We start from the raw sequence: 13,552 nt of genomic DNA, 5'->3' as shown, positions 1-13,552 counted from the left end.
AACCATGTTATACTTTTGCCTCCTCAGAAACATACCAGGAGTTGTGTTTTGTTTCATTCACACATAATTGAGAATTACTTTATTATTAGTTTCTTTGCATCTCCAAACCTCAAAATGCTCTGTTCCACCTTTTAATGTCATGAAGGGACCATTTTCATGTTAACAGTGATTTTTTAAAATGTTTTGTTTATTAGAAATTGGCATTTCAAGGGTTGAAATCATCCATTATTCTAGTGAAGGTGTATGAAGTATAAATACACAAAGGAGCACTTTATGTATTACCACATGACATCACAAGGTGGAACAATGTTTTCAGTTTGACAAAAGAACTATAGCATGTGTTAATCATATGTGAATGAAACAAAACACAACTCCAGGTATGTTTTTGATGAGGAAACACTGAACACTATATACATAGATCAGAAAATGGTGTAACATAGGAACTTTTATTATTTTGATTTCTTCTTCTTGGCGTTGCAACATTGAAATTTCCCCTTTAACTCTTACCCCAACCTAACCAGGCTGGTGCCATCTAGTGCCTCCGCTCAGTTTCATTTTTCTCCAGCAACTATGTCAGGAATCAGAATAATCGGAAATCAGAAACTGGCTAATCAGCGAAGAATTGTGAAGCCATGATGTCAAACTCAAGCGCCTGTCTGGGTTCCTTTTTGCGGTACAGCACAACAGTAAACACAGCGGTCGAGATGGATGTAGACGAAGACAGACATTCTGTGTTGGCAACAATTCCCAAGATCGAGGATTTAAAGCTGTAACAAAGAGGATGTTTGGTGAATTTTATCAAGAGGAAAGACATTATTGCCCTTGTTCCTACGGTATTTGGCGCATTATAATCATAACCAAATCATAACCGTCATAACCAAATAGCAGCGATTGGTTAAAAAAAAAAAAAAGTACCCACCTACAGTCAAGGGAATGAATCCTAATGCTGTGAGGTCAAACGGTTTCCACGAAATGAAATCGGCTCATGAATCAGGCTAATCCCAACCATGAACTAAACAAAAAATCTGCAGATGAGTTGTCTACTGCTTCTGATAGATCAACATTGTAGAACAGGTAAAATTGTAGGTAAAAATTTCCAAATGACAACAACTATACCATATTTTATTCAATTGTCATTATGCAACACAGAATCATGTAATGACAAATAATTCAAGACTCGTGGCATTATCTGTGCTGTATGAATCTGTCTCTTTCCTGACAGTCTGCAGTCTCTCACGGCACTGCAATAACACAGGAACACAGAGTACTATGTGAGCCAGTCTTTGCCTACACACTCTGAGTGGGTGGGAGATAATAGAAAGCCTTAAATATCTCCTCGATTTCTCCACAAATATGCCAAGATGCAATATGGGACTTCAGGTTTAAAAACTGCTGTGCTGTGATGTTAAAATTTTGATTATTTAAGGATACAGTATGCAATTTTGGACTAAAATAAAATAAATTACTAAGAAATTTAAAATGACACAGACTACAGTTCTTTAAATACAGCAGTTGCAAATTGATGTGTTGGTACATTGAGGAAGTTTAATATTATTTTATCATAACATAAATAAAGAAAAGAACATACCCAGACTTGTGCTTTGTTTAATTATACATGTTTGAGTAACCATTTATTATTAGTCTACATCTCCAGAGTTCAAAATGCATGTTTTCAAACTCCAAACAGCTTCAAACAGAGCATTTTGAGCTTTGGCAATGTAGAGAGACTAATAATAGTGTTACTCAAACATGTGAATGAAACAAAGCACAGACTCTGGGTATGTTTCTGAGGTGGTAACAACATTATAAGATGGCTTAAAGCTCACAAGAGATAATTTCAGATATCATGCAACCAAAAATGTATTTAGCTTAATCTGTGTACCATTCGTTCATTCGTTTTTCAAAATGAAACCAAAATTAAGAAAACGAAGTATTAACTATTAGTATACAAACTATTTTCTTCATTATTTGTCTCCAAAACCAAAATGATGCGATTCGGACTTTTTGCACCTCATGCTGACTGAATCAGGATTGATCCAGGATTGAACCAGGACTGAGACCAGGACCAGACCGGGACTGAGACTGGGACCTGGTTCAGTCCTGGTTCAGTACTGGTTCAGTACTGGTTCAGTCCTGGTTCAGTCCTGGTTTAGTTCTGGTGTAGTCCTGTTTTAGTCCCGGTCTCAGTCCTGATCAGTCTATGTGTGCACACCTCTGGGCCCATCCCGACACTCCTGGTTCACTCCTGGTTCAGTCCTGGTTCTGGGTTCAGTCCGTGTGCGGTGCAAAAGTTCGGCATCGCAGTTTAAGTCCGGAAACGGGAAACGGCCATTATCCGTTTTTTCCATTATTCATTTATACACAAAATCGAAAATTGAAAAAACGAATCGTTATAAATTTTTTTCATTTAGTTTTTGGAGACAAATAATGAAGAAAACAGTTTTTTTTTTTTCTTATTATTTTTGGTTTTATTTTGAAAAATGAATGAATGAATGATACACGGATCTAACTCAAACAAATCTCTCTCCCTCTCTCTTTTTTTGTTTGTGTTTGGCTATTGTCTGGATACTAAATTGACTCAATAAAAACAGATGTAACTTTGGTTCCAATTGGAAACTCTGCTGATGGGCTTTGTTCATAGGAGATTCATTATGACTGTACCAACAACCACCTCGTAGTCTGTCCCCCTCAGCCTTTCCTTATGAGTTCAATACAACATGTGGCAAATTAAATTATCAGGATACTGGAGGGAGCGGGCTATAGATCAGATAAGTCCTCCCCTATCACCTCACAGGGACTGCACACTGCGTAATTAGCACCATCAGAAAACAAGAGGTTATAAAGGCTGGAATAATAAAAGTCGCATTGTCCCTGTGCTCCTAATTGCAGCTGTTTTAATAAAGGTTCCTATTGACAGGACAGTGGAAGATCTACAACTGTGACGCAGATTGGGTGACGCACAGAGAGGGCTGGGCTTCTCCTGCTGCACTGCAAAAAAAAATAAAAAATCTATTAGGTAATTGCTTAGTCTGAGGTCCCTGTCTGTTGACTTAATTGATTGCAGACTAAAATTAGAAAGTTACACAAGCATACAAGCATTTAAAGATGAAGTACACAACTTTTTTCTCTTATAAATGACACACCCGGAAAGTGTATTGTAAAAGCAGAAAGTTGTGTCTTTATCTTATTAGAAAATGTTTTATTTAGTGCAAACTTGAGCTATGTTAATCACTATATGAAGCTTTGAGATGAGAGTTTGTTGGTTGTCCAAGGGTGACGGGAGGTCTGTTCACTTTTCTGTCTGAAAAAGCTGTTCTAAATCTGTGGGAGAGGCCAAATATTTCTTGCATGCGAATACTGGCGACATGAGAACTAGTGATTTAAAGACTTTACAGACTTAATTTTTCATGTTTTGACAATTAGGTACCCCAGCTTTAAACCACATGTGTATTTTAGATAGATAGATGGATAGATAGACCATACATAATACCATACATACATAACATCAGTTTTAATGTATCTTTATTACTGAAAGTGCCATTGGCTGTGGAGTGAAGCTTGCACAGAGTGACCCATGACAGTCTTTGTGTAGTCTACAGTTATAACAGAGAAAAGCTGAACAACTGGGGAAAAAACATACATATAGTGTATATGCCGAAGATATTGTGTAGACTTGTAGGGGTGGGCAGTACCAGAAAATATATATATCATGATTTACTGGAGCCAGATCACAATTTTGATTTCATCACAACTCTTACACTACATGTACGCAGCCTTTAAGATGGGGTCTCCAACCTTTTTTGCTCTAGTGAGCTACTTTTACAAAACGAAAATGGCAGAGAGTTACTAGTTTTATCAGTCACAAGAAATGTAATAAATATAACAGCCATGGTGAGCCTTAGATGAGGTAAAGTTAAATGCCTATAAAAGACAAACCATTATTCACTTATTAGAGTACAAAGTTAGGCATCAAAATGATACATGTAAAATGCTAACAGGCATATAATTTTCAAATTTGGTAACACCCGGGTAACACAAAAATATAATTAAGCATTTTACTATTAACTATCTATTAATATGTGGTCCCTAATCTAAAGTGTCACCTCAAATTTTACTTATTCAATACAATAGATGTAATTCAGAAATCCCTTGGCGAGCTACTAGGAATGGGGTGGAGAGCTACTGGTAGCTCCCCAGCTACAGGTTGGAGACCCCTGCTTTAAGATGTAACTAGAAATATCTGCTTCTTCAGTTCACATTTCATTGTAATTGGGTAAATCCACCTGTCACTCACTCAGGCCATGAAAGGACAGTGTCTGTGTTTGACCACTGGGCTGCAATAAACGGATCATTGTTCAATCATGAGTCGTGACAATTGGACTAAAGTAGCAGACTGCCACAGGGATGAGGTCATGATTTGGTTTATATCACCACATTGCCCAGACTATCCTTCAATTTAGGAAAAAAAAAGTATAAGAAGTAGGGGCTAGACTTGTGTAATATCCATTTGTATGAGCTGTGTTTAGCTGCCACACAGTTCCTGCTTTAAATAGCCCAAGACTTTATCTGGTGGAAAGAAGATAAGCTTTTTTTCATTGTTGATGCTGCTTTTAAAAATCCCTGTCATGCTGCTATATTTGTCACTGCAGAGACTGTGCTGTCGATTTGGCCGCAGAGGTTCATTTGTCCAGCCAATAGGGAACAACAATGACGTTATATTAAACAGACGGTAATGGAACGGGGAGTGTGTAAAGTGTGAAAATAAGAAGCACAAGTCCAGTTCCTCACATTCACCCTCACTTTATTCATCCACAGTGGAAATTAGGTGGACATGATACATATAATAAAGAGAAAAAATGTAAATGGAAATAATACATTCTAAATAAGTGACAATAATCACATAATTATATAAATGTTTATGTACAAGCAAAAATAAAATAAAATATAGGAATAAAGTAATGAAAATATACCTCAGCTATATGCAAAAGGTCAAATAAGGATAACAAGTCTATTCATTTCTGTTCTTATCTGTCTAGACGCATGTCTCAAGATGTTTTCCTTGAAATGTCTCAATATTTATATCATAGAATGCAAGCTTATGATAAATAAAAGCAACCTTGAATAAGAAGTAAGATATATTTAATGCCATACTGTGGGACAGTCCAGTCAAAGCAATAACATTTCCATGAGACAGCGGACACTCCACCAGAAAGAAAGTCAAGTCAAATTATTTGTATAGCACATTTGAAAACTTCTTCAAAATTTTAGTCAGTTACTATTTGTCAAATAGAAGTAAAAAGTAGTAGTTGAAGAAAAGTAATCAAGTCATTTTACTTCATGTCATATACTTATTGTGGGGAAGTGAGTAGTGTCTGAAAAATTACTCTGAATGCTCTACAATTTTATCAAAACAGTAAATGAAGCAGGCTAAATGTATAGGCCTAGCAGATGAAGATGTGAGAGAGAGATTATTGATCCCTTGGGAAATTCAAGTTTTGCTGCAACACCATTAACGCTGGGCGTCTCAGTGGCCTTTGTGCCTCAATCAAAGGTCTCAGGTCAGTTTAACAGGAGGACTGGTCGGGGAGGGTCAGCAGATCTGTGACAGGGCAGATTGAGGAGAGGAAGAGCTAAATGTGTCCCTCCTCTGTGTCCTGCAGCATCACAGCAGCCTCCAGAGGGCGCCAGGTGAACACAACAGCAAAGGCCTCATTCTTACTTCACTCTGGTGTTTTGATTGGTGAAGAAATGGTTCATTCCCTCAAAGTGTTTCTTCTGGAAGGTCTTCTGCCACATTTGCTGCTACAGATGGTGTAAAAAACCCTGTAGCATGTCCATAGCTGGCTCCTTGCCTCTTGTGCAATCTCCATGAATATGGGAAAAACTAACAACTAAACAACTCACAGTATGCATGTCATTTGAACTGCACATGCTGCACTTTTTAGTAGGTTAATATCACATGTTATGATGTTAAAAAATTCATCAAAAAGTGCTCAGGGTTTGAGCAAAGTAGCCACAAATGCAGCCAACCATGTAAGTAAAGAAGCATTTTTTAAACATTTTTAATCATCTTGGTTGCACATCTTAGTTAATTTCACACAATACAACAGTCCCTTGTGCTCATTAGCTCTAAGTATTTCCTCTGGAAGGTCTTCTGACACATTTGCTGCCACAGTTGGTGTAAAAAAAACAAACAAACCTGTAGCATCGCAAATGTCCATTGCTACCTCCTTAGCTCACTCTTAGTTATCCTCTTGCACAATCTCAATGAATACAGAAAAAATAAACAATAAACAACAAACAAACAACAACCTATGCTAACAACTAACATTACTTGTGTCCTTTGAATTACACATGCTGCACTTGGTTAAAATCACACGTTCTAATGTTAAAAACTGAGCTTTAAAAAAAAAAAAAGAAAAGAAAAAGAAAAAAAATTGATCAGGGTGTAAGACAGGTAACCACAAAAGCAGCCAATCATGTAGGTAATGACGCTTTTTAAAACATTGTTAATTATCTTGGTTGCACATAAATGCTTGCTTTTATGTCTAGATTAGGCTGTAATTATTATGCTCATTTTCAGTCAGGGTGGCGTCTAATTGACAGGTGCACATTTTTACAGTGCCCCCTCCCTCTTCATATTTACGGTCTGTGGTGGGTGGGCCGTGGGGTGGGCAGGTCCTAATGCTGATCTCTGTATTACTGACGGCGGGGATGCAGCGGCTCACTCACAAGGGGCGAGCCGAGCCTCCCTCATTATCACCCGGCTATAATAACTCACACTGACCCGCTTACAAGGCGTCCATTCCGCACATCCGACCGACAGCGGAGATTTGCCCATCCTTTCCCCGCCCACAGCGACCCGAGAGCGGCTGCGGGAGGAGAGAGAGCCGCCTCCTCAGCACCACCGGAGCTGTCCACTATTTCAGCAGAAAACAGTGTTCAAAGGCGGACAGGGGATTTCTACACCCTCTTGTCTCCAGGATGGCGGTCAAATACGCAGTTTTGTTCGTATTTTTTCAGCTTTTTGCGTTGAATGTAGTGATGCAGACTTTTGCCTTTCCAACACCAGCGTCCACAGAGGGTGAGTGAACAAACCACATTTTATAAAGCGATCTTCTTAAAACTTACACATGTGGGCGAACTCCGTTGAAATAGCCTTTGTATGCACTCAAAACATATAAAGGTTGAATTTAGTTTTAATTTCATCATATTATGTTCAATGAATCAAGGGTAGCTACAATGAGCCATGCGCTTTTACAAATAATGCTACTGAACAAGTAAGCTAGCTTCGCAAAAAACTTACATTTATGAGATCGCTGCTAAAACTCGATCCAAATCACATTAAAATAATACTTATAATTCTTTGCAGCACGTATACAAACATTTATTTTTAGGAATTATGCTTAGATTTGTTATGTTTGTTGTAATAATATGCCGTCAATCGATGGTAAGGCTTGATTTTGTTCCTGAATCTTCACCATTGATCCCTAGCATATGTTCTTTTTTCTTTCTCTTTTTTTTGTTCTCCTGTTTCTACATTTATTCACAATCAATCCGTACTCATTTGGACTTGCGTTTTCTGGTTATAAATGGTCGAGAAAACAAAACAAAAAGTGTCAAAGTTGGTTCGCAGGTCAGCGGTGTCTGGCGGGTTTCCACGCCGTCTGTCTGGTCCCATGGTTCGGCCTGTGGTCTATTTTAGCCCCGGTATAATCTTGTGTTAATCCGATTTAGCTTTGCCTTTGCGGTGTGGTTAGTGAGAGAGAGGAGTATCAAATCTAACCAACAACATGACAGTTTAATAACAAAGAACATTACTTATACTTTCTGTAGCTTGTTAATGACTAAAATTGTCCATTATATGAATCAAAACATGTTTATTAGTAGAAAGTTAATATTTTGTTGTATTCTTCTTATTATTTTTTTCATGATTTATTTATTTACTATTTTTATTGTATGTATTATTATGTATTTATTTATTTATTATTAAACCTGCATGTATCCATTGAGGTGCTATTGCGTTGCCTAGAATGTTCCAGAGTATGGCATTACATACTGTGATGAGGCAAGTACGTCAACAGTAGGGCTGGGTATCATTAAGAAGTCGCAGATACGATACATACCTCGATACATAGGCCACTATACAATACATATCTTGATACAGTGAGCTTTCGATTGGATATGATTCGATATGGTATATTTCAAATCGATTCAGTGTGGTTCAATAAAACTAGTGGCTAAATCACGTCTGTGATACTAAAAGTCTTTGTTAAACGCAAAGTGAATATGAAACACACCCATTTTAATCATCAAAACTGTGAAAATGTCAAATGTGTCACATAAACAAGTTTCCTTCTGCTGAACAAGCAACAAAACCGTAGTGCTGTAACAAAATAATTTAGTAAAATATACCAAAAAATACTCTTGGCAATATATTGACACAGCAGCCCACGATTTCAATACTGTATCATCACATTAAACGATACGACATATATCGATAATTCAATATTTTTGCACACCCCTAATCAACAGTAAGACTGCATGTTTTTCTGATGTATCTTTGAGCAATTCAATCCAAACACCTGTAATGAAAGAAATCCAAGATCAATTTAGTGCCATTCAAGCCAAAACAAAAGCAGGTGGCATGTTACATAGTGCACCACACTTTCCTCTTCTAGATCATTCCTTTTAATTATAAACTCTTTGTGTTGCAGACAAAACAGTGTACAACCGTCAGCTGACAGAAGAAAAGCCTCTAATAGATCAGGTGCGTAAGTTTATCAATCTCAGTTTAATTTCCTGTTCAATTTCCTTTACTAGAACTTGTCAAACATGGTACATAGATACTGGACCAAACAATGTTAATCTGATCCTATCTTGCAAGTGGAAATGATTTGTTTAATCTGTCATGTTGCCAGATTGCTGAAGCAGATAGTGTGAAAGCTACAGTCCTGTCAGCCGGTAAGTGGAAACCGCATTGGCAATCAATTAATGACTATATTTCCTTTTGCTGAGTGTCTTCATATTGCAACATTTACAGTAAGAGCCTCGTTATCATCTTATTTTTAACATTTTGTCTGAGTAATCATGTTGTTTCCATACAGAGGGCAAACATCCGGCTGCCTCCAAGGACACAGCGCAGGACAGTGATGACTTCAGTGCTCTCAAGTCGTTGGCTGAGAGCCAGAAATCCAAGATGGAGTCCGGAGATGTGCCAGACCAGAGCAGCCAAAAGAGCGACCAGTTCGTGCCCGATGAGTCAGACTCTACCAAGAGCCGGCGATTGGCAGAGGACTACGACTCGACCAAGAATGGAATGGGCGATGGCAAGTACCAGGGTAAGAACTTACTGTATGTTTGACAACCACTCCATGAAAAATCTAATTGGAGTATTCAAACTGTGGGTTGAACGATTTGGGAAAAATATCTAATAGGATTCTCAAAGTTGACTCTTTAAATCAGGGGTGGGTAATTCTTTTTTTATATATAAAAAACAGTAAATATCATTGTTTTGACAAGCTGGTAAGACAAGAGTTTATGTTATGACTAAGCAATGAAAAAGTGAGGCAGCTTTACGCAAAATGTCATAAAAAAAACACCTCTAAAATCAAAGCAATGCAGCTTTAGTCCATGCCCGGGGTAAAACTATAAAATATATCTGTATTTGTGATTGTAAATGACCTTGAAGGGGCTGGTCAGAGTTGACCAAAGGGCCGTATGTGGCCCCGTAGCTGCCCAGGTCTGATTTAAATGCATCCAAAAGAATTGACAAAAAACGTTGAATCGAGCTGATAAAGTACTAAAGTATCACATTTTAGAACATGTTTGTAAACTACTGGGTTAGCATTTTATATGCAAAATTGACTGTGGATGAAATTGCGGTACTTAAAAAATTGCAGCCTTTACCATTTACTAATTTGCCCATTTAAATTAGGATTTTAAGTCAGTTGTGATTAATCCAGCTGCCATAGTTCTTACATGTCATATATAATAAAATATTAAACAATATTCAAGTTCAACCTAAGTAGACCCCTGTGTACAGATTTTAATGCTCTAATAAAGGGTTTCATTTCACTCAATCATCTACTGCGATATAATATAACAGGGTTGTAGGAATCCATTGCGCCATGATAAATCTTTGTACAAATGTCATGGTCTCAAATATAGTAATCTAGGGATTTAGGCTGTAAACCTGTCTTGCCGTTGGGGCAAGGCAGAATTGTAAACAAAAACAAGTCATTATTTTTGCTCCTTGTACACCATTTTGGATTTGATTTAAATTCCTTCTTATTTAAAACAAATATTCAGTTAGTTTAGTTTAGTTTAGCCGTGATTTCTCCAATGTCTGAACTCCACTCCATCCAACACCACAGGATCTCGTGTCAGTTAAGACTTGATACATTTACATCTAATGATAGATTCATTGTTGTTTGGTGAACCTGCTGTTTCGTGACTCCCCTGGAGACAATATTGACACAAACATTTCATGCCATATTGCACCGCCCTCCTGTCTTGCTGCTCTAACAGGCCTCATGCTGTGAGCTGGTAATAGGTTTGTTTCATGTTAAATTGGACAGTGCTGTGGTGAGGTGAGGTGAGGTGGTGTTATCTGAACTGTGCCTGAACATGCCGCATGTGTCACAGCAGAAAGTGACTCAAAGGGCCCATATGACAGACTCAGACTCATTTCACTAAAACATCATTAACATCATTATATTTACCATACCTATGTATTTGGATTATTTTGTAATTTCAGTGAAGTTTTATCCATTTTACTTCCTGGTTGAACATGGGCAGCAGATTTACACATGTAGTAGGTAATTTCATGACTGTTATCTCTTCCATTTACCATTAAAAAGGGCCATAGGGTCTAATTTAAACAATAATTACCAATAAATGACAACACTTTTATTTGTAAATCAATGTTTAATTTAGAAAATGCCTTCCTTGTGCATAAATTGTCCCTGCGTTTTGGATGGAACTTTTTGGTGCTTATGACAAAGTAATAAATTGTAAAATTGTAGAATTCAGCGCTACTTCCTGTATTTAACTGACATAAAACTATGATATATATTTAACAAAAGTACTGTCCCAAGTCATAAAAGAAAAGCATGAAAACCTGCCATGTGCATGGACGGCGCTGCCATGGAAACACGTGTTAGCGACAGGATCACGGCGAGGCAGGGAGACAGAGATCACACGTGAGAGATTAACCCATGTGCCCCGAGTTAACGATAACACTAGTCTTCATACGGTCATCAAACCGCACTGAAGAAATCCTTTAGTGCACTAAAGGTGCACTGTGTAACTTTTCTGGTGGAGGGTCTGTCACCTTCCTGTCTCATGGATATATTATTGCTTTGCTTGGAATGTTCCACAGTATAGTGTTAAACTTATTTACCGTGCGTTTATTCAATTACAGGTTTTTATTGCGAGAGATAACTTTAAAAAAACAAGAATTCTTACAATCAGGGTAGCCACGGGGTCTTAAAAGTCTTAAAAAGGTCTTAAATTTTATGTTCCTAAATTAAGGCCTTAAAAAGTCTTAAAGTATGTTGCCAAAGTCTTATTTTTACACAAAGGTCTTAATTTTCATTAGCCTATTTTTTGTAAACTCAACAGGGCTGCAGTGCGATGTTAAATGGACGGAAAAAAAAAAACACCCAGTTTGGAGTATCAGCAAACAATTTTTAGTTTTTTCTTGTTAGAATATTATAAATGATTTTTTTTGGCCATTTTACAAGCAATACATACTACTAAAAATGAATTCTGAATGAGATTTTATAATGAAAGTAATTTTTGTTATTTAAAGTAATGAGTCATTATTAGAATTGGATCTGGTGTTTTTCGCTCGCATAATGGGTGCGATGTTGTCTTAATTTTCATTTAAGTGGTCTTAAAAAGGTCTTAAAAAGTGTTAAATTTGTAGTAGTCAAACCTGGGGATACCATGACAATGAACAGGGTCACCTCGTCACAGATCTGACTTGTAACTTGGCCTGGAGTCATCACTTCATGTTTCCGTTTAGATTAACTTTATTTTATACCGTGGAATATTCCAGGTAAAGCAACAAAAACATCTCTATGGAGACAAAAAGGTGGCAGAACCTCTATCAGAAATGTTATATGGTGAACCTTTGTATATACTTTTTTTTATAGATTTGTGGAGAATAAAAAATATAAGGACATTTAGTACAATACTGAAAAAAAACTCTATTTTAGGAAATAATCATAGATGCAACTTCCATGAATGAAAGTCTGAGTTTCTTTACAATTGTACGACAGAATTCAATTGAAACATCTCGTCACCATAGCTGAGGCTCCATGTACTGTATAGATTTAACACTGATAGTAACACAAGACAGTTCAAGGAAAGGTCTATGCTTTCTTTAAGAGCCTCAGGTTTCCGTATTCTTCTTACATTCGTGTGTTTTTTATCCTTGTCCGGTGAATATCCTTTAGAAACGCTGCAGTCTTCAGCTTGGCTCTCTGGCCTTGACTCAAATAACCGTTTCTTTGTGTGTTCATAATAAGTGTAAAATGTGTTTGATTCAGACGGAAGTCGAGCCTCAAAAAGCAACAGGAACAACAACAGAGAAATCACATAGCGTCTACGTAATTTAATCATAATAAAGGTCAGTCTTATGTGGTGCGGCGTCTGCTTCCTGCCTATCACCATGTAGACTATTACTTTGTTTCGAATGCTCCAGAGTATGGCTTTAATCATACCTGTTATTTATTTGATCAGTGTTTTTATTGCTTAAAAAGTCCTTCAAAAACCATTCCTTCTTACTGTGAGCGGGGTTGCCTGTCTACAGATCTTACCTGTAACTTGGCCTGGTGGTTTCACATGCCTCCATGGAGCAGGGTTCCCACGGTCATTAAATTTTGTAAATTCATTGAAAATTTTGGAAAAGTCATGGAATTTTAGTACCTCTTTCACACAACTACAGCGTTCTGTTAAGTTATCATTAGGTTATTATGATTATTTCCGAACGTATGCGCCTTTTGTTTAAAAGAGGTGACAGTAAATGCACTGACAGTATTTGAATGCTAAAAAAATATAAAACAAAACCATAATGTCAGTGGAAAGGGTTAATATTTCATATTTAGCCCCCAAAGTATGATCAACTCTACACATGTAGGGTGCCATAAAGTCATGTAAAATTCACTTTAGGTCATGAAAAAGTCATGGAAAAGTTTTGAAATTTCAGTGAAAAAGAGTGGGAGCCCTGATGGAGGTAAATATGTTAAATGCCATTCTGTAGAACATTTCAGATACAACAGTAACATCTCCATGGAGACAAGCGGACGGTGTACCCTCCACCAGAAAGGTTACGTAGTGCACTGTTAAATTATGTTGCATAAATGAACCAGCACAAATTGCAAAACATCTACTGCTCTACTGCATTCTCAGTAATTTGATTTCAATATCCACCTTTAACTTGAGCTGACTGAAACAGAGACATTGAAATAAAAATCATATTATTTTTGTAATATTTAAATAAGTTATGTGAAAAATGTAACAGGAGCGTTATGAAAAACATTGC

General features: G+C 37.2%; 1 protein-coding gene across 1 annotated transcript in view; it reads left to right on the top strand.

Moving 5' to 3' along the window:
* Positions 1-6,979: 6,979 nt before the first annotated feature.
* scg3 (secretogranin III) overlaps positions 6,980-13,552 on the top strand; it is a 30,056-nt gene continuing 23,483 nt past the window's right edge. The window contains exons 1-4 of the mRNA XM_055154954.1: positions 6,980-7,084; positions 8,718-8,770; positions 8,922-8,964; positions 9,108-9,341. Coding sequence (XP_055010929.1) covers positions 6,985-7,084; positions 8,718-8,770; positions 8,922-8,964; positions 9,108-9,341 — 430 coding nt within the window. The 5' untranslated portion in view covers positions 6,980-6,984. The remainder of the gene's footprint in view (positions 7,085-8,717; positions 8,771-8,921; positions 8,965-9,107; positions 9,342-13,552) is intronic.

This window comes from Boleophthalmus pectinirostris, unplaced genomic scaffold (assembly GCF_026225935.1).
Source record: "Boleophthalmus pectinirostris isolate CB_2022bp ecotype Guang Dong unplaced genomic scaffold, ASM2622593v1 HiC_scaffold_19, whole genome shotgun sequence".
In the NCBI taxonomy this organism is placed as follows: Eukaryota; Metazoa; Chordata; class Actinopteri; order Gobiiformes; family Gobiidae; genus Boleophthalmus; species Boleophthalmus pectinirostris.
Note: the sequence above shows the minus strand (reverse complement) of the source record. Positions and strands in the feature narration are given on the sequence as shown.